Raw genomic sequence first — 18,112 nt, 5'->3', positions numbered from 1 at the left:
GATGGTCTCCGTGTGTGTGTGTGTGTGTGTGTGTGTGTGTGTGTGTGTGTGTGTGTATGTATGTGTGTGCGCGTGCACATATTGATTATTTTGTCAAACCTTTAAATTCTTCCCCTTGGGCTATTGTACATAATGCTGCAGTCATCTTTAATCCCAGCACTGGGGGTGGGGGTGGGGGCAGAGGCAGGTGGATCTCTGTGAGTTCAAGGCCAGCCTGGACTACAGAGTGAGTTCCAGGAAAGGTGCAAAGCTACACAGAGAAACCCTGTCTCGCAAAACCAAAAAAAAAAAAAAAAAAAGTATGAAGTTCACCTTTTACAAGATGAAAATGACTGAGAAAAGTTTCACAACAAAGTTAAGTACACTTAACATTCCTGAAATGTACACTGAAAATAGTTAAAATGATATTTTATATATTTCAGTTTTAAAAAATACTTAATTATTTTGTGTATTAGTGTTTTGCCTGAATGTATGTTTGTGCAACACTTTCATGTTTTCTGACTGTGGAAGCTAGAAGATGATATCAGATCCTGGTTATACAGCTGTGGAGAATTGAACCCAGGTCCTGCGAAAGAGCAGCCAGTATTCTTAATCCATAAGCCATATCTCTAGCCCCCTAAATTTTACATATTTTTACAATTAAAAAAAAACACATAAAATTTTTGAGATCTATTTGTAGTTATGTGTATTATGCACATGTGGACAGGGTATGTATACATGTTAGTCCAGGCACCAATGGAGCCCAGGAAGCAAATTGGATGCCCTGAAGCTGGAATTACAGAAGTTTTAAAACATCCGATAGTTTATTTCCTTGAAGTGAAAAAAAAGCGTTAAAAATGTAATAGACAATAAGCTGATGTGGTGGCCCACTCCTAAAATCAAAACACTCAGAAGACAGAGGCAGGAACTGTGGTTTCCAGACAGTCTATATATTGGATCCTCGGTCAATCAGGGCTACACAGTGAGAACTTTAAAAAAGAGACAATAAAGGTTTCTTTAGGATAGTGATTTTAAGTGGAGTTTCCTGTTTTGGAGGACTATTTTACCACTACCCCCATCTTTTTGTATGACTAATAACTACAATACTGCTGTTTGGAGATCCCTCTGCTGCTTGGTTCTATACTACTACATTCTAAACTAATACACATAGGGCTGAAGTTTGTTTGTTTGGTGGGTTTTTCAAGACAGGGTTTCTCTGTGTAGCTTTGCGCCTTTCCTGGAACTCACTCTCTAGGCCAGGCTGGCCTCGAACTCACAGAGATCCACCTGCCTCTGCCTCCCGAGTGCTGGGATCAAAGGTGTGTGCCACCACCGCCTGGCAGGGCTGAAGTTATAATCATTCAGCATTTAGCAGGTATTTACTGAACACTTTTTTTTTTTTTTTTTTGGAGCTGAGGATCGAACCCAGGGCCTTGCACTTGCTAGGCAAGCGCTCTACCACTGAGCTAAATCCCCAACCCTGAACACAAGATTTCGTGTCATGTACTTAGCTGCATCTTGAGGATGCTTGAACTAAAAACCTGGCTCTGACTAAAGTTACCATCTAATACAGGGGCAGACCAATCATTTATGTGTAATGAACAATCAATATAAAACCAGCGCTACACTAGGGGAAGGAGGGATCCTATGATTATGGAAAGGTTTAGAGCTGATTTTAATCGATTTACGTGTCTGTACGTGTACAGTAAAATGAGGAAGTTTCTGAGGCCGTGGTAAGAAGCCGGCTGGTGACCCATTTCTTTAATTCCAGCACAAGACAGGTAGAAGCAGGCGGATAAAAAGGCCAACCCAGGCGGAGGTGGGCGCAGGCCTTTAATTCCAGCACTCTGGAGGCAGAGGCGGGTTATCACCCCCACCCCACTCGCAAAAAGAGTATAAAAGACGGCAGAAGGGAAAGCAGGAAGACTCAAGACTCGGAGGCATCTGACGGGTGTCTGTGCTGGGTAAACGTGACTACTTGGCTTCAGCGATCCGGCCACTACAGGAGTCACTCTGATAGATGCAGAACGAAGCGTGGCTTTCAGGATTTCCTGCTGTCAGTCGCTGGGACCAGGACAAAATCCTCAACTGGAAATCTTCCGCAGAGATGAGGGACAGGCCAGCCCGGGCGACAATTCTGGTTGTGCTTTTCCACTTAGGTACTACTAGACGCCGGAGTCGGGAACTGACTGACATTCAGCTCCTCGACGTAGACCACGCACGTCCCAGGTCGACACGGGAAAAATTAGCCAGGAAGCGGCTAACCCTCAACACCGGAAACACCAGTAAGCAGAGAAGCACACCGTAAACACGGCGCTCAGCATGTTAGCAATCCCACCCCCCGGAAGTTCCGCCTCTCTGGCCTCACTTCCGCCGTCTCCCGCACAGGCTAGTCTCGCGAGAACTGAGAGCGCTATGTGACTTGGGTTGAGCGGAAGTCGGGTCTCTTTTTCGTGGCGCCTCCTAGGCGGTCGGCTGTGTCAAGATGAAGGTAGGAGGTGGTGGCTGGGCCCGTGGGGCTTAGATCGAGCCCCAGAGCGCAGCGTCGCCCCGGCCCCCGGCTCGCACCAGTCCGAGGCCGGAGAAGGCTCGCTCTCTTGGGCGTGGGGCGCCCCGGGAGAGCGGATGGCGGGCGATTGCGGCGCTGGAGCGGCGGACGTCGCTCAATGGCGGCGCCCGGCTCCCGGCCCGGCCCACGCGGGCTGGCGGCCCAGCCTGCGGCCGTCCGTCCGCGGCCCTGGACCGTCATCACCTCGCCACCACTTGCTCTGCGTTCCGGGCTCGTGAGGGGCGCCCTGGCGTCCTCGTCGCCTTGCACAGAGCTGGAGGGAAGCCGGCCCCACTAGTGTTGCCTGACCCGTTCCTGGGCTTGCAGGGCGTTAGAGAGTCCGCGCCGCGAGTTTCCCGTAATGGGAGCTGCAGAAAGCGCTAGTGCGACTGCGTCGTTGCCGTGTAGGAGGCCTAAGGATTTCTTTTTACCCCCTTTTAAAACCCTAGCTGAATATCTCCTTCCCCGCCACCGGCTGCCAGAAACTCATCGAAGTGGACGATGAGCGCAAGCTTCGCACGTTCTACGAGAAGCGCATGGCCACGGAAGTGGCTGCCGACGCCCTGGGTGAAGAGTGGAAGGTAATGTTACTGGCGTTATTGCCCGACTGTTTGTTCACAGTGATCGTAAGTTGTGTTGGCGCTGGGCAAAGTTAGATTAATAGGGTCACTTTGGAGTGAAGGTCCAAGCCGGGCCGGGGGACGGGGTGGTGCCAAGAGGAGTTGCTTGTTGTAAATTCGGGTTCTTGAAAGCAAGCCCTTTATGTCCACTCTGGTCAAACCTAGGTGGTTAGTGGAGTAACTGAAATGGAGAGTTTGCTAGTTAAACGTAAATTGGAAGTGTGGACGGAAGGTGAGGTTGAAATTGGTCTCATTCTTCCCAGTGAGGTGAGGCTCATTAGAGGTCAAGATGCTGTATTTTGTAGCTTAGAACAGAACTAGTAAATGTACTGTTTTGTTTTCACCGCAGGGCTACGTGGTCCGAATCAGTGGCGGGAATGACAAACAAGGTTTTCCCATGAAGCAAGGCGTGTTGACCCACGGCAGAGTGCGCCTGCTGTTGAGTAAGGGGCATTCTTGTTATAGACCAAGGAGAACCGGAGAGAGGAAGCGCAAGTCTGTTCGAGGATGCATCGTGGATGCCAATCTCAGTGTTCTCAACTTGGTTATTGTAAAGAAAGGTGAGGCGTTGTAGAATATTATTTCAAGGTGTGTTGGAGCATTTGTTTAATGATGCAGAGATGGGTTTGATTAAATAAAATTCACCTGCGGTCAGGAGGCTGAGTAGGGAGAGGAGCCAGGTGAAAAAGGATTGATATGGAGTGGTGAGGAGAAAGAAGCAAGAGAGCTTTTTTGGTGAGCTGCTTGCTTTTCAGCCTCTCTGAAGAGCAGAATTCCAAACCTTAACCTTTGAATCTTGAGTTTATTAGAAGGACAGAGATTTAGTTAAGTTCCCTTCATAGCTTTGCAAAAGTCGGGGCCCGAGGGAACAGAATTCCCTCCAGCCACAGCCCCTTCGGCCTAACCCCTGCTAGTTCAGACTTTTAAGCCGTGGCAACAATTTAAGGCAGCAACAATTTTAAAAAGGACAACAGTGAGGCTCTTGTTCAAGTTTTATTTGTTGAAACTGGTTGGCCTGGAAATCAGAGATCTGCCCATGCCTTTCAGGTAGTGGAATTAAAGGCAGACACTAGCACCACTGGCCCAAATGGTTTTTAATTTGAATTGTGTATGTGTTGATTGATGAACAATTTAAAATTACTAATTAAACATTAAATTGTGGTAAAAATTTAATGCCTTTGTTCTGATTGTTTCTCCTAAGGAGAGAAGGATATTCCTGGACTGACAGATACTACTGTGCCTCGTCGGTTGGGACCTAAAAGAGCTAGCAGAATCCGGAAGCTTTTTAATCTCTCTAAAGAAGATGATGTCCGCCAATACGTGGTCAGAAAGCCGTTAAACAAAGAAGGTAAGAAGGACTGCACTTATTGGAAGCGTGTTCTGTTTTTTGTTTGTTTTTTGGTTTTTCAGAGACAGGGTTTCTCTGTGTAGCTTTGCGCCTTTCCTGGATCTCGCTCTGTAGACCAGGCTGGCCTTGAACTCACAGAGATTCGCCTGGCTCTGCTTCTCGAGTGCTGGGATTGAAGGCGTGCACCACCACCGCCTGGCTGTTGGAAGCGTTTGTGCCATTACAGCAGCATTGCTTGTCTGGAGTTTGATTCACCAGACAATTAAGTTCATGGCTTTGGAGTTAGGAGTGACAAGGATTGGAAATTGTGAGATTACAAAAGTACTCAATACATTTGGAGTTTTCTTATTTTTAAAAGCACTGTGTGGGCGTCAGAGGACAGCTTGTAGGAGACAGTTCTTTCCATCACCTATGTCTTATGGAGATCAGGTTCAAAATTGATGGTTCTTTGGATCACAAAAGAAACATTTTCATCAACTGATGAATGGCTTGGTATTTTTTTCATCTCTGGGATATGGATTGTCCCTTAAGAGGGAAATGTCTGGAATTTGGGGGCATAAATAAGAACAAATAGTCAATGAAGAGCCACAGCATCAGTGATGTTTCTATAGCTTAGCTTTACATTAAAGATAACTCAGGACTCTTGACTTAGACATCTACTAGCATAAGTATGTACTGGAGAATATGTGTAACTTAGTTGACAAGAAGTTTAAAAATGGTTGTTGTTTGCTTCTGGGCAGAGTAGCTCCAACTATAGCAGAGCCTGGATATCCATCTTTTTTTTAATAAAGGGTCTATGGTGTGAGATTGCATCGGGTTTCTGTTCCCAAAGAGGCTGTGAGAAGTGCAAATCCACACGACTAAAAATAAAAAAAACCCATAGTAACTGTAGACTTCTAATACTAAGTAGAGTCTGTCTAGAAATAAAGGTTCAAGCATAGATGGGAAATTGAAAATATGATGGAATTATGAAAATACAGACCACAGGCCCAGAGTAACACTTGTAAAATGAGTACAGTACTGACATTGGATGGACGATGAGGCTTGAATTGGGGCCTTGTGTATGCTAGGCTAGTGCTATACATTGGGTATACTCATCCAGCCAAGGGTATGGAGAAGTGTTAACTCATCTGGATTTTTAGGTAAGAAGCCCAGGACCAAAGCACCCAAGATTCAGCGTCTTGTTACTCCACGTGTCCTGCAACACAAACGCCGTCGTATCGCTCTAAAGAAACAACGAACCAAGAAAAACAAGGAGGAGGCTGCAGAATATGCTAAACTTTTGGCCAAGAGAATGAAGGTGAGGCATCGGTGTGACATGAGTGCAGACTGCCATTGGGTTTGCATTTTTGGTCCAGATAAAGCCTTAACTGTATTGTGTATTTTTGTTTTGTGTAGGAAGCCAAAGAAAAGCGCCAGGAACAGATCGCCAAGAGACGTAGGCTGTCCTCTCTGAGAGCTTCTACTTCTAAGTCTGAGTCCAGTCAAAAATAAGTCTTTAAGGGTAACAAATAAATGATCATACCTTAAGTCTCCTTTTGCCTTTTTATTAATGGAGTAACTGGATAAATAAAATTGGAAGGAAAGTCAGGATTGTGCTAGAAATAGGGGAAATGTTTTCCTTTTTAAATCCTATGCATTTAGCCCAAGAGTGCTAGAGGTATGGGATGTAGTCCCTGATGTAAGACACCTCTAGTTCCCCACTAAGTGTACATTCAGAGCCATAAAAGTATAGAAAGGGAGTAAATAAATGACTCATTATATAAGAATAATAGTTTAGTTAAAGTTCAGCCTGGTTGGTCCTGGTGGCACATGGCTTAAAAATCCCATCACTTAAGGCAGAGGCAGGTGGATCTCTTGACATCAAAGCCAGCCTGGTCTACAAATCGAGTTCCAGGACAGCTAGGGCTGTTACACAGAGAAACCCTGTCTTAAACACAGCCTGGCGGGTGGGGGGAAGGGCTGGAAATGTCTCAGTGGTTAAGAACACCGACTGCTCTTCCAGAGGACCTGGGTTCAATTCCCAGCACCCACATGGCAGCTCACAATTGTCTGTCACTCCAGGATTTGACACCCTTACACAGACATACAGACAAAAACAGCAATGTACATAAAAATTTTTTAGAAAAAGAAACAGCGTATAAAAGCCTTTACAAAGCACAAGAAGTATGCTTTTGACATTTTTTTAAAAGATGACTGCTGTTATCCATTCACTAGCTCCTCTCCCTAGCCCAGTAGTATACCATAATTTCTTCACTGGCTATAGCCTATTTGGTTGCATTCTTGGTGAAGGGCAAGGCAATTCGTTTTCTTTCAGTTGTGCTAGGGGACAACATAGGCCTCAAGCATGCTGAACAGCCTCTTAGATGAACGTAACTTTGACAAGGCAGAACCAAGGTAACAGGTTATTTTTGTCATGCACAACTTTCTATTGTTGGGACCAAAGGTGTGCTGCAAACACAAGGAAAATAAATATCCTTCCAAGGACAGGCTTAGGAATTGTAATCCAGTCATTTAAGGTTTCTTTTCTCTGGCAGAAGAGTTAATTCATGACTGGCTGTTCACCATTCACAGGTATAGCCAAAAGAAAAGGGTATACAGACTACCCAGAGCGAAGCCACCTCAATTCAGATCACCTGTGTTCAAATGAAATCTTGGAACCTTTTATTTGTAAAACACTTAGGTAAAATGGTTGCTTTTCATAGCTCCCAGCTGTTCTTGTGTCACATGCAAAAGCTTAACTGTTAGGCCACTGAAACCAGTACGGAGTCCAGTTAAATGTTGGCTTAAGTACATTCTGAACTTGGCAATGGTGGCGCACGCCTTTAATCTCGGCAGAGGCAGGAGGATCTCTTGAGTTCGAGATCAGCCTGGGCTACAGAGTAAGTTCCAGGAAAGGCTCCAAAGCTACACAAAGAAACCCTGTCTTCCTGCGCCCCCCCCCCCCCCCCATAAAGCATATTCTGATTTTGGAAGCTGGTTGATTCTGGCTGTGAATATCAGAACTACATGGTCTTTGTAGTGCTTGCTTCATGACATCACATCTTGGACCTGCTCTCCAGCAGTTGGGGCTTCACCCTGTGAAGCTAACCACAACCCGTTGGTCCTGTCCAGGCTTCATCTCTAGGTGACTGAGCCACTGCGTTTTGAGGTGTTTTCTGTGGTCCATGCTGGCCTTTGAGTCAAGGTTGTGCTGCAGCCAATGCCCAGTTTTGACTTGGGATTGTATAAAACAGGTGTTTCTAAGGCAAGGTCGGGCTGGCCTGGAACTCAGTAGACCAGGCTAGTCTGCCTGTGCCACCATGACTGGAAAGAAGGATCTTAAAGTATGTTAGGTTCGAAGTCAGCAACACAAGCTCAATTTCCCTAGAAAACAAGTTCAAATAGTTAAACGCCCAAAACTTTGCTTTATAACCCATGTTGTGATCACTAGACAGGCTCCAGATTATATAGCAAACTCATAAACCCAATACTCAACGTCTGCTGCTCATGAGAAGCAATGGCAGGCCTGGTCTACACAATAAATTCCAGGACAGTCAGGGCTACATAGTTATTTTCAACATAGTTATTTTAATATCGTGGGAAGAAATGCAAACACTTTTAAAGCAAAAAGGACATTGCCCAAAAGGGATTCTGTACCATGAGGTAAGTTCTCATGTGTGACCCAAAGATCATCTGGCTAACTATAAATGTAAAGAACTCCCTGCTTCCTAATTGTAGGGATGCAGTAACAAAAAAGATTTGCTTCTCGTTCATGATCAGGGAATTTCAGATATGATTCAATGACTTGGTCACTAGAGAAGTACAGTCTTGAACTGGGTACTATGACACCAGCCTGTAACCCTAGCATTCTGGAAGCTGTGTCAGTGGGGTACACCACAAGGTGTTACTTAAAGTTCTGTGAACTTGCTTTCCTCATGTAAGTCATTAACCATGTAGGTTGCTGGGGTCAGCATAAAAATCAGATAAATTGAAGTACCAAAACTAAGACATTCTGACAAGCAAAATTCAAAATTTTTATAATTGCTTTTAGAAGTTAACAAAGATACTAGGACTTTGTATTTTTTTTAAGGTCTCCTATAGCCTAGGCTGGCCTCAAACTGGATCCTCAACTCTCAAATTCTGGGATTGCCCTATAATTGTGATTAATAAAGGTGCCTTTATAAAAAATCGAACACATAGCCAGGTGGTGACAGCACACACCTTTAATTCCAGCAGAGAGGCAGGCAGAATTCAAAGCTATCAGGTCTACAGAGCAAGTTCCAGGACAGCCAGGCCTACACAGAGAAACCCTGTCTCAAACAAAACAAAACCCCCCAAAAATCCAAATACAAGAATCTGGTTCCTAGCCAGGTGGTGGTGGTGCACACCTTTAATCCCAGCACTTGGGAGGCAGAAGCAGGTGAATCTGACAGGCTCCAAAAGCTACACAGAGAAACTTTGTCTCAAAAAGCAAATAAAGAATGGTTCCCATGAATCTAAATGGTAGCAAAGACTAAATTTTCTTAAAGTTATAACAAGCCAGGTGGTGGTGGTCCATGCCTTTAAATCCCAGCATTTGGGATGTAGAGGCAGGTAGATCTCTGAGTTTGAGGCAGGCAATACAGAGTGAGTTCCAGGACAGCTAGGGGCTACACAGTGAAACCCTTGTCTCCAAAAAAAAAAAAAAAAAAAAAGTTATACCAAAAGGTACAACTTCATATTTAAAGTAACTAAGTAACTCTCGTAAGTTTGGTAAACAAAGTACTTTGGCAAGTAGCAATTCAGGTTACAAAAAAAAAAAAAAAAAAAAAGAAAATCCCAAAACAGAAATGGAACACTCAATCCTAGAAATTGCAGCAGCCTTAGAAATACAACAGACACCAAGTTTCAGGTTTTTCTTTTTATTCAACTTTAATTTTATATATGCAAGATAATAAATTTATTGGGTCAATAAGTGTTAAGGTATAAGCTGTAAAAATATATATATATTTGAAACTGTAAAAGATCCAATTTGAATGTAATAAAAGACTACAAAATTTCTGATAAAATTTTCACTTCACACTCAAATTCAGACTAGAATTCTCCAAAGTCAGATGAACAACTTTTAATGTTGAAATGCTGGTACATAATTTTAAAAAGTTCCCACCATGTATAAGAGATTCATGCTATTAATGTGTACCATACTGAGGTAAGTTTATGTCAGATGGTTTAGTCATCTGCACTATTACTGTAGGTGCACACATAACCACTGGCTTTCTAAACCATGCAGACAACTTAAGGCAAATCTGCTGTTATGTTAATGGATGTTTCAAACAAAAGCACAATAAATGTCAGGTGGGGCACATAAGGTCATGATTTTCTTAAACCTACTGGCAATGAGCTCAATAAGCTTTAAGGTTTTAAGACTTAATTGATTCAACCTAAAAAAAAACAGTATTTACAAATACACACTTTTATTCACAAACATATAAATCAAAATATTGTACAAGAATAAAACTTATGTGCAGTGCAAATTCTCCATCCCACAGGGTGTTTTTTTTTTGGGGGGGGTGGTGGTGGTATTAGGAACTGAACCTAGGGCCTCACATACACTAGGCAAACACTCTTTTACTGAACTACATTCCCAGACCTCCTTTCAAACTGTTATTCTGAGATAGGGGCTCACTAAAAGTTGTTCAGGCTGGCCTTGAGCTTGAGATCCTCCTGCCTCTGCCTCCCAAGAAACCAGGAGTATAAACAGTATTCAATACCAACAAGTGGCCTGCCTGAATAAACATTTCAGAGTCAAAGACTATATATATATACATTAGTATTCTAAGCATGTTCTAGATAATTTGGTCGGTTACAAAGTTTAATTTCATTTTACCTATAAGATTCCAATGGAAGCATCGAGAATTAACTTGGCATTGGAAGAAGATGGAAAGGAGCACCTGGATATCCAAGGTACAACCTACTAAGCAAGATAACACATAATTTAAAAGGTGAAGATACAGAATTTAAGCTACAGGGAAGGCAGTTCTTAGGACTTTTAGATGCTTTTGGAATTGCTGACTACAAACACATTTAGTAGTCTTCACTGAGCAACGAGGCCTCCTTCAGAAAACTACTGCACCATGCAGTCTAAGTATTTTAATAAATAGACACTTATACACATAGCCCCACACATATACAATCATACACAGTTACTCTTATCATTGAAATAGTTCACTTGTTTTGGGGTTAGGCAAATTTAATTTGCCATTTTTCCATCCCAGCAGCTTCAATAAAACCAAGTTTCTAGAAAGATGACATTTTCATTATTTCTTTTACACATACTGTGATATCCAAAAATAGTTTTGTTTTCAGCAGAGGCAGAGAAACAGGTTGGGAACTGAAAATGTCCAACATCAATAAAGCTCAGGGAGTTAAGTGGTATTTTACATTCTGAGATGATTCAGTATGAACTACAGTTCATTTTTTTTTTTCCCCTAAGAGTTACTTCATTTCAGCTTTCACCAAGTCAGGCCTTGGGAAGAAACTAGGAAGTTTCCAGATAGGCTCTATTCCCCAGGACGCTATCGAAATCTGAATGAATCTTATTTAGATGAGAGGCGCTCCAAAGCACTTCCTGCACCACTCCACACTGGCACTCGGTGGGGCGTCGATTTTCTCTAACTTTTCAAGAACCTCTGAAGACAGACTTCTGTACGCAAGTCCATATTCATTGTCAAACGCCTCTGAAAGACATTTTCAAAAATGCAGTTGTCATTTTTTTAATCAACAAAAGCTACGTATTTAAAGTCATGTGACACAGCTTACACTGCCCATTTAAAAGTAGTAATTATCCAATATCTTTTAAACTGAAATTTCTGGGCTGGAGTGGAGTAGGGAGTATATGCCACAGTGTACGTGTGGAGGTCAGAGGACAATTTGAGGGACTCCGTTTTCTCCTTCCACCATGTGGGTATTGGGGATCAAACTTGGTTCGGGCCTGGTGGCAGGTGACCTTTATCCACTGAGCTCTCACTGCTGTTGTTGGAAGACAGTCTTCCTAGTACACGGCCCACACTGCCTTTCCACTTGTGACCCTCCCATCTTAGCCCCTGGTGCAGAGAGTACAAGCATGTGCACCGGGCCCAGCTAGAGGCCATGTGTTTTGTTCTTAAAGAAAGCCTTGTTTTAGCTTATACTTCCAGAGGGATAGTCCACAATGGCACAGAAGACATGGTGTAATGGCAAGGGCAGGAAGCTGGTCACATTTCAACCTTTCTAAAGGTGACTATTTACTCTTACCAGCTTCATTTTCTTTCTGTGTGTGTGTGTGTGTGCTGGTGAATAAATCCAGGTCCCTGTATGCTAGGCATGTGGCCTAACACTTCTACCAGCTCCATTTAGAAAACAAAACAAGGGGTTGGGGATTTAGCTCAGTGGTAGAGCAGTAGGCAAGTGCAAGGCCCTGGGTTCAGTCCTCAGCTCCAGAAAACAAAACAAAACAAAACAAAAAACCTTCCATATAGAAAATAAAACTAAAACCTTTTAATAATCAACTTACCAATATCAATATTTTCTCTTCCGAGAGACACTAATGATAAGAAAAGGATTTCTCTGTATAAACTCCTATTTAAAAAAAAAAAAAAGAAATATTCTGAAGTAGCCAACAACAAAAATAGGCAAGTAGCAAACAAAACATGCAAAACATGCAGATGGAAAGTTGGGTTTGGAGATTTCTCTGTGACAGAGGCTCACTCTATCCCAGGGTGGCCTGAACTCACTTTATAGTTAAGACTGGCTTCAAAGTCTTGGCCATCCTCCTGTCTTGCCCCCTCCCTCCCTTTTTTTTGAGACAGGGTTTCTCTGTGTAGTTTTGGTGCCTGTCTTGGATCTCGCTCTGTAGACCAGGCTAGCCTTGAACTCACAGAGATCCACCTAGCTCTGCTTCCGGAGTGCTGGGATTAAAGGCGTGTGCCACCGCCGCCCAGCCTGTCTTGGCCTTTTAAGTGCTGAGATTACAGATATGAACCAGCACACCTGGCAGTGTATAGTGAAAACACATTCAATTCCATACTTGGTTATCAGCTCTGTAATTATTTCCTGCTTTCATGTAACACCTTGGGTATATATATGAGGTATCTTTGAGGAAGCTGACTGAAGGGTACCCTAAACTCTGTATGTAAAAAGTACCCTGTGAGCCTCTAACTCAAATTTCAAACTTTTTTTAAAAAGTTAACGGGGGTTGGGAGGTGTGGCTTAATCACACAGCACTGGCTGAACATGCACAAGACTCCTGGGGTCTGAACACCAGTACTATTGCTCTAGCTGCGGCAAAGTGGTGCTGTGTCTGCCTAGCATGCGCGAGGGACAAAGTCTAGCCCTTATCTAGCATGGCAAATACTAAAAAATAAAGATGAGGTGGACCTGCCAGATGAATTTACTATCATGGTGGCACATGCCTGTGATCTCAGCACTTTCTGGGTCAAGGTCAACCTGGTTTATATACTGAGTTCCAGGCCAGTCAAGGTTACAGAGGGAGACCTTGTCTCCAAAAAAAGGAGAGGACTCTGGGAACATTCATAATGCTTGACATAATTATGCCCCTGTCCAAAGCTTCCACAACAAATGCACCTAGTCAAGATGGCAATGTGTACAGATCCCAACAAAAAGGGTCAGGAGAGCAGTTTCACATCTCAGTACTTTACTACTTCTACCACTTTCCTAAGATGATCCTACTCCTAATCTCATAATCGTTTATATCCAACAAGAAAAAATTGTACGCTCATCACAGGATGGCACAAGTTGTACTTATGTATACCAAAGTATACCAAAGTTTAGAAATTTAAAGATTTCCGGTGAAGAGGAGAAAATTTCTAAAATACAACATATACCTTCATCATCAGGGCCTTACCTTGCTAAGATTTCACCTATCCTCTTGGACTGACTCACTCACTGTTCATTTGTGATCAGACATGAATGCATGTATTTGAATACTCCTTTTACAATTAGAGTTATTAAAAATAACATACACCATAAAATGTTAAACTGAGTGAAATCAAGTAAAAGATACTGAGATCATTACCTTTGTCTCTTCACGTCTGGCTTCACGTGCTGGGAAAGCAGATTGATGGGCTTAAGAACGTCATTCTGCTGAATACTCTGCCTGATAGTCTCAACTAAAGCGCTGCCTGCCTGCTGCTCCTCTGACAAAAATGACAGTTTCTTCTCAGAATCTAAAGAACAACACAGGGAGAGCAAGTTTCCCAAGCAGTAACAAGGTTTCCAGAGCTGTTACCTCGAGTTGTCTACTCAAAACCACCTCCCATTTTCCAGTAAATCATGTGACAATGTGCTCTCTAAAACATACTTCCAGCTCTCCTTAAATAGGGTAACCCTCTTCCCTTTCCTCAAACTTACAGCTTCTTCCCTGAGGCTGGAGTGTGACAGACTATATTCCAGAAACTATAGTGGGACCAAGGACAACCTTTACTGATTGTAAAAGTGAATATATCAGAAGGAACCAGAACCCCCTATGAGGAAGAAATTGCTTAGAAACTATCCAGTTCATAATTAATTTTTATTAGAAAATAAAAAACATAGGCTAGACAGTGGTGGGCACACACCTTTAATCCTAGCACTCTGGAGGCAGAGGCAGGTGGATCTCTGAGTTTAAGGCCAGCCTGGTCTACAGTGAGTTCCAACACATCCAGGGCTATATAGAGAAACCCTATCTCAAAAAATCAAAAAAGAAAAAAGATCATATGTATTTAATGTATACAATATAATTTCTAAAACATGAGCATCAGAGAAAACTCTTTACCTGTTTATGCCACTGTACTTTTTATATTAAATATTGGAAAGCTTAATTATTAGGAACAAACATTTACAAAGAGTTTATAGATTATAAAAGTGTGATGGAGGGGGAGTGGAGTTGAATCATATGCTAACATTAAACATGCACACATTTAAGAAGTGTGTGCTTAGGCCTGGGAGAAAGACTACCTTGATGCAGATAATTTCAGGATTTGACCAGGAACTTTCAATGTTGTCTGGGCTGACCTAGACCTTGTGATCTTCCTGTTTCAGCTTTCTGAATGCTTGAATTATGGGTATACACCACCATACACAGCTAAGGAATTTCTGTGCTAAGGACTCAACTCAAGGCTTCTTGTGTTCAATTTTATTATGTGCATGTCTATGTACATGTGTATGTATGTATGTCTGTGAATAGCTGCCCTTGTATATCCAGAAGAGGGTGCCTGATCCCCTGGAGCTGGAGGTACAGGTGGTTGTGGGCTGCCTGACCACCCACTTGATGGGGATGCTGGGAGTGAACTTTAAGGAAGCACTCTGGGCCACTGAGCCATTCTAGCCTCCAATTGTTGTTTTTTTTAAATAACAGTTTTATTGAGATACAATCACTAAATCAAGCAATTCATCTTAAAAAAAATTCTTTTGTTATGTGTGTTCACACATGCATGCACATGACATAGCATACATGTGGAGGTCATAGGATACTTTCAGGAATTGGTTCTCTCCTTCCACCACGTAGATCCTAGGGACTGAACTCAGGTGGTTAGGTCTGGAAGTGAGTGCCAAGCATCATCTCACTAGTCATCTTTTTTTTTTTTTTTTTCTTCTTTTTTCAATACAGGGTTTTTCTCTGTGTAGCCCTTGCTGTCCTGTCCTGGAACTGTAGACCAGGCTGGCCTTGAACTCAAGAGATCTGCCTGCCTCTGCCTCCTAAGTGCTGGAATTAAAGGTGTGAGCCACCACAGCCTAGCTCTGTTTTGTGGTTTTTTGTTTGTTTGTTTGTTTTTTTAATGTAAAAGCAAAGAGTGTTTTTATTTTGAGTTAAACCGGGCCTCTCCATCCGTCTGATGCAGCAGCAGAGCAGGAGAGACCCTGAGTAGCAAGGGGATAAGGTATTTATAGGGAGTAAAGCAAGGGAGGGTCTTGGGGTGTCTACAGACAACATATAACAGACTCAGGATTGGTTTATGTGAGTGTCAATCATGTTAGTAACTTTTAGTTAGCTAGGGCTAGTTGGGAGTTACAGTTATCCATTTTTGAGCAGGCCTGGACAATTCCCAGGCTTTGTCCTTGAGCTGCCATGGAGGCTGGCTGGGCTAGCAAGCACTGACTGTGGGGGCTGGCTCAGTGGCCCAAGCTCGGTGCGTCCTATCTCCCTGTCCCTGATGGCAGAGACATCAGTGATTAACTGTCTTTTGTTCATGGCCCTCCCAGAAACTGCTTGCTCGAGTCTCAGGAAACTGAAATTGAGGCCTGATCTCTGAGAGAAGACTGGGCAGCCTGTAATGGAGTCTGCCTGGTCCTTTCACACGGAAGTCCTTCTGTAGTGATGATGTAAAAACATTGAAGAATTTAACTCTGGAGCTCTGTTTTGTCTTTTTTAAAGACAAGGTCTCACTTATATAGCCTTGGCTGGTCTGAACTCACAGAAATCCATCTGCCTCTGCCTTTGAGTCCTGGAATTTAAGGTATATGCCACCAAGTACAACCCTGTTGTGTCTTTAATTCTCTTTTACTTACTCAAGTTCCTCCATGAGACATACAGAGGTTCTCCTGGTTCCTGATGAAGGTTGATATTATCCCATAACAGTTGTATATACACAAGTTTGCTGTCCTGGGACAAAGATGACAGAGGAAGCTAAAAGGGATTAATAAAATTAGTTTCCCAAATAAAATGTTACCTACCAGTAATAAGAAAACCTAATCAATATTTTTTTAAACTGTAGACCCAAAATTCTGAGCAAAAGTTTTCATTTTTATTAATGCCTGATGATAAACTGCTTTGTTATTTGCTGCCTCATAAATTTTGTTTTTGTGACATTAGAAGACTGGATGGATGATCTGGTAAATGGTACAAAGGCACAGGAGAGGTTAACCATCATTACAACGAAGTCTAGAAAGACATGGCATCAGAGTGTCTGTAACTTTACAAGGTAACTTTTTTCACTCACTACTTGTTAAAATAAACAAGTCAAACTAGAATTTATAATAATTTGTAATACTTTAGGAAAGACTGTGTTATGTGCCAAGTGTGTTTGGGGCCGGGTGTCTCCCAATGTGCAGTATTATAAAAGTATGTATAAAATGCAGCTCCCTGTCAGCAGTCAGTGATCCCATAAGTACTTCCTGAGGCAGGTGCTGGAGGCGGCCTTAGTGTGATCACTAACAAGGTATTTACCTTACATAAATTACTGAACTATATTATCTGAAATTAGGGCTAAGACCTTTCAAATAAGAAGCTATACATATGTCAGGAGGGACTATGACAGCTGATGACAAAGCTTTCTTTTCTAGTCACCTGTGTAGCTAGACAGAGCAACCTAAGTCCAGACCCTATCAATACACACATGAGGACATTATGTACAACTCCATGGGCTCTAAAAGAGAAGACACTCTCTTGGCTATCAATTTTCTCCTTGCTGCTGGCTGAGATATGACTTACAGCCTGAAGACAGAAGTCAGTCACCCTGGACCAGAAAACCTTAAAAATGGAGATCATATACAGCAAAGAATTACAAAACAAAAACAGAAGACTCTCAGATCCCAAACATTGTACTATCCCGTCCAAAGTCTTATCTACTACTTTGTAAAGCTGTTATACATTCGGTAGCTTGACCTCATTCAAACTACGCCAGTGCAGTCCAAGTACTACAGAAGTCGGTACCTCACCTGCACACCTTCATTACAATGCTCAGATGTGAGGATAAGTCCTGGCAAGTTGCTGGGAAGGTCCAAACGTCTGAAATACCAGACCAGATTCCAGAAAATGATTGGATGCTGATTGATGAAAGAGGATGTGTGAATGACCTGATCACCCTCGTTTTCCAGCAAAGACTCAAGTTCCTTCCGAAGCACTAGAGGACTCAAATAGGGCACAGACACAGGAGGAGGATTCGGCCTTTTTCCTAGATGGTCCTTTAAAAATATAAAAAAAGTGGACATTATTTAATTCTGTATGTTTGCCAGTACTCTGCAGTGAGATTATGCTTCTCTATCCTGTTAAAACTGTATTTTGGGACGATTCTAATATGTAGCAAAATATGCTAATAAATGGAAGCAAAGAAAGCCACTAGATTATACTTAAGCTAAATCATGACAGAAAATTAATAATCAATATTTCAACAGACTCTTTAAATAAATGTAATAAAATTGTTTTGTTTTGGTTTTGGTTTTTCAAGACAGGGTTTTTTCTATGTAGCCCTAGCTGTCTTAGAACTCGCTCTGTAGACCAGGCTGGCCTCAAACTCAGAGACCCACCTGCTTTTGCCTCCCAAGTGCTAGGATTAAAGGTGTGCACTACCACCACCCTGCAAATATCTTATTTTTTATTTTATGTGCATATTTGTCTGTGTGAGGGTATCAGATTCCCTGGAACTGGAGTTATAGACAGTTGAGAGCTGCCATGTGGATGCGTGGGTCCTCTGGAAGAGCAGCCAGTGCTCTTAACTGCTGAGCCATCTCTCCAGGCCCAAAGTAGTTTTTAAAGACTTAAAACAAAACAAAAAAAAAACTGTGGTATTTATTTCACAACTCTAAAAGATGGATTTTTTTTTTTTAATTCTTTGTTAGCTAGGAGTGGTGGCTGGCAAAGACAAAAGAACTGCTCTAAGTTTGAGGCAATGTGATCAACAT

General features: G+C 42.5%; 2 protein-coding genes across 2 annotated transcripts in view; one reads left to right on the top strand and one right to left on the bottom strand.

Moving 5' to 3' along the window:
- Positions 1 to 2,339: 2,339 nt before the first annotated feature.
- Rps6 (ribosomal protein S6) lies at positions 2,340 to 6,030 on the top strand. The gene is made up of 6 exons (XM_059255957.1): positions 2,340 to 2,470; positions 2,977 to 3,108; positions 3,497 to 3,707; positions 4,349 to 4,495; positions 5,638 to 5,795; positions 5,894 to 6,030. The coding sequence occupies exons 1-6, from the start codon at positions 2,465 to 2,467 to the stop codon at positions 5,987 to 5,989; spliced, it is 750 nt and encodes a 249-aa protein (XP_059111940.1). The 5' UTR covers positions 2,340 to 2,464; the 3' UTR covers positions 5,990 to 6,030.
- A 3,332-nt stretch (positions 6,031 to 9,362) lies between these two features.
- Dennd4c (DENN domain containing 4C) overlaps positions 9,363 to 18,112 on the bottom strand; it is a 98,600-nt gene continuing 89,850 nt past the window's right edge. The window contains exons 29-33 of the mRNA XM_059254510.1: positions 17,150 to 17,395; positions 16,001 to 16,118; positions 13,530 to 13,680; positions 12,009 to 12,073; positions 9,363 to 11,193 (exon numbers count right to left, since the gene is read on the bottom strand). Coding sequence (XP_059110493.1) covers positions 11,057 to 11,193; positions 12,009 to 12,073; positions 13,530 to 13,680; positions 16,001 to 16,118; positions 17,150 to 17,395 — 717 coding nt within the window. The 3' untranslated portion in view covers positions 9,363 to 11,056. The remainder of the gene's footprint in view (positions 11,194 to 12,008; positions 12,074 to 13,529; positions 13,681 to 16,000; positions 16,119 to 17,149; positions 17,396 to 18,112) is intronic.

Source organism: Peromyscus eremicus, chromosome 2, assembly GCF_949786415.1.
Source record: "Peromyscus eremicus chromosome 2, PerEre_H2_v1, whole genome shotgun sequence".
Lineage (NCBI taxonomy): Eukaryota > Metazoa > Chordata > Mammalia > Rodentia > Cricetidae > Peromyscus > Peromyscus eremicus.
This window is presented reverse-complemented; position numbering and strand designations above follow the sequence as displayed.